The sequence below is a fragment of the Ailuropoda melanoleuca genome, chromosome 8, assembly GCF_002007445.2.
Source record: "Ailuropoda melanoleuca isolate Jingjing chromosome 8, ASM200744v2, whole genome shotgun sequence".
In the NCBI taxonomy this organism is placed as follows: Eukaryota; Metazoa; Chordata; class Mammalia; order Carnivora; family Ursidae; genus Ailuropoda; species Ailuropoda melanoleuca.
Window position 1 is genome coordinate 81,277,295 of NC_048225.1, and position 791 is coordinate 81,278,085.

Below are 791 nucleotides of genomic sequence, written 5' to 3' on the forward strand. Positions count from 1 at the left end.
TGCTTATGACTTAGAGTTGACAAAATGATTGCCCTCACTCCCGTGTACGATCTCCCAGCCTTGAACGAGAGCATTAGTGCATTGGGAGGGTAGGAATTACCGCCTTGTTTCATGCCGTACATTTTTACTTTGGATAAACTTTCTCCTTCAAGGATTTCCTCATGGACTTGGGTGTTTGAAACGTAGACAGTTTCCAGTTCAAACCCGAATCAGACCACAGACACCATGGCTTTGCTTTTAAAGACTCAGAGCATCGGCCCTGGAAGCGAGTGTGGCGGTATTCCTTCTGGCTCTGCCTTTCTGCCAGCGAGCTAGACGGCAGTGTGGACATGTGCCGTGACGGGCCCAAGGTCCCGGGGCTGCCGGGGCTGCTGACCCACACGCTCAATTGGGTGACAAGAGACAGAGCAGCTTCCTAGCTGAACTGGTGCTCAGAAACACCCAGCCTGGCTCCCCTCCCGTCCTTGACCTTCACAGGTTCCGAGACACAGCGGCAAAGCCCAGACACAGAAACCGAGGCCTGCCTGCCTTGCCTTCCCCTTGCTCGTCCATAAAGGAAGTGCTAAAGGGTGGGAAATGGCTAGAAGTAAAGAGACGAAGCCCTGTCCTGACCCCACCACGGGGGTAGCTGGAGGAAAGGGCACAGAGCCAGCTGGGTGTAATACTTTCTGTCCAACCCAGTGCCCAGAGGCAGCCTGGGGGAAGGGAGGGATGTGTTGAAAACATTCTGAAACATGTGTCACATGTGTATAGCAAATAAAGGCTCAGAAATCAACATTGATAGCTGAAAA

At 52.6% G+C, this 791-nt stretch overlaps 1 protein-coding gene across 1 annotated transcript in view; it reads right to left on the reverse strand.

Moving 5' to 3' along the window:
- LOC117803534 (protein transport protein Sec16B-like) overlaps positions 1-331 on the reverse strand; it is an 11,782-nt gene extending 11,451 nt beyond the window's left edge. The window contains exon 1 of the mRNA XM_034667648.1: positions 129-331. Coding sequence (XP_034523539.1) covers positions 129-331 — 203 coding nt within the window. The remainder of the gene's footprint in view (positions 1-128) is intronic.
- Positions 332-791: the final 460 nt, after the last annotated feature.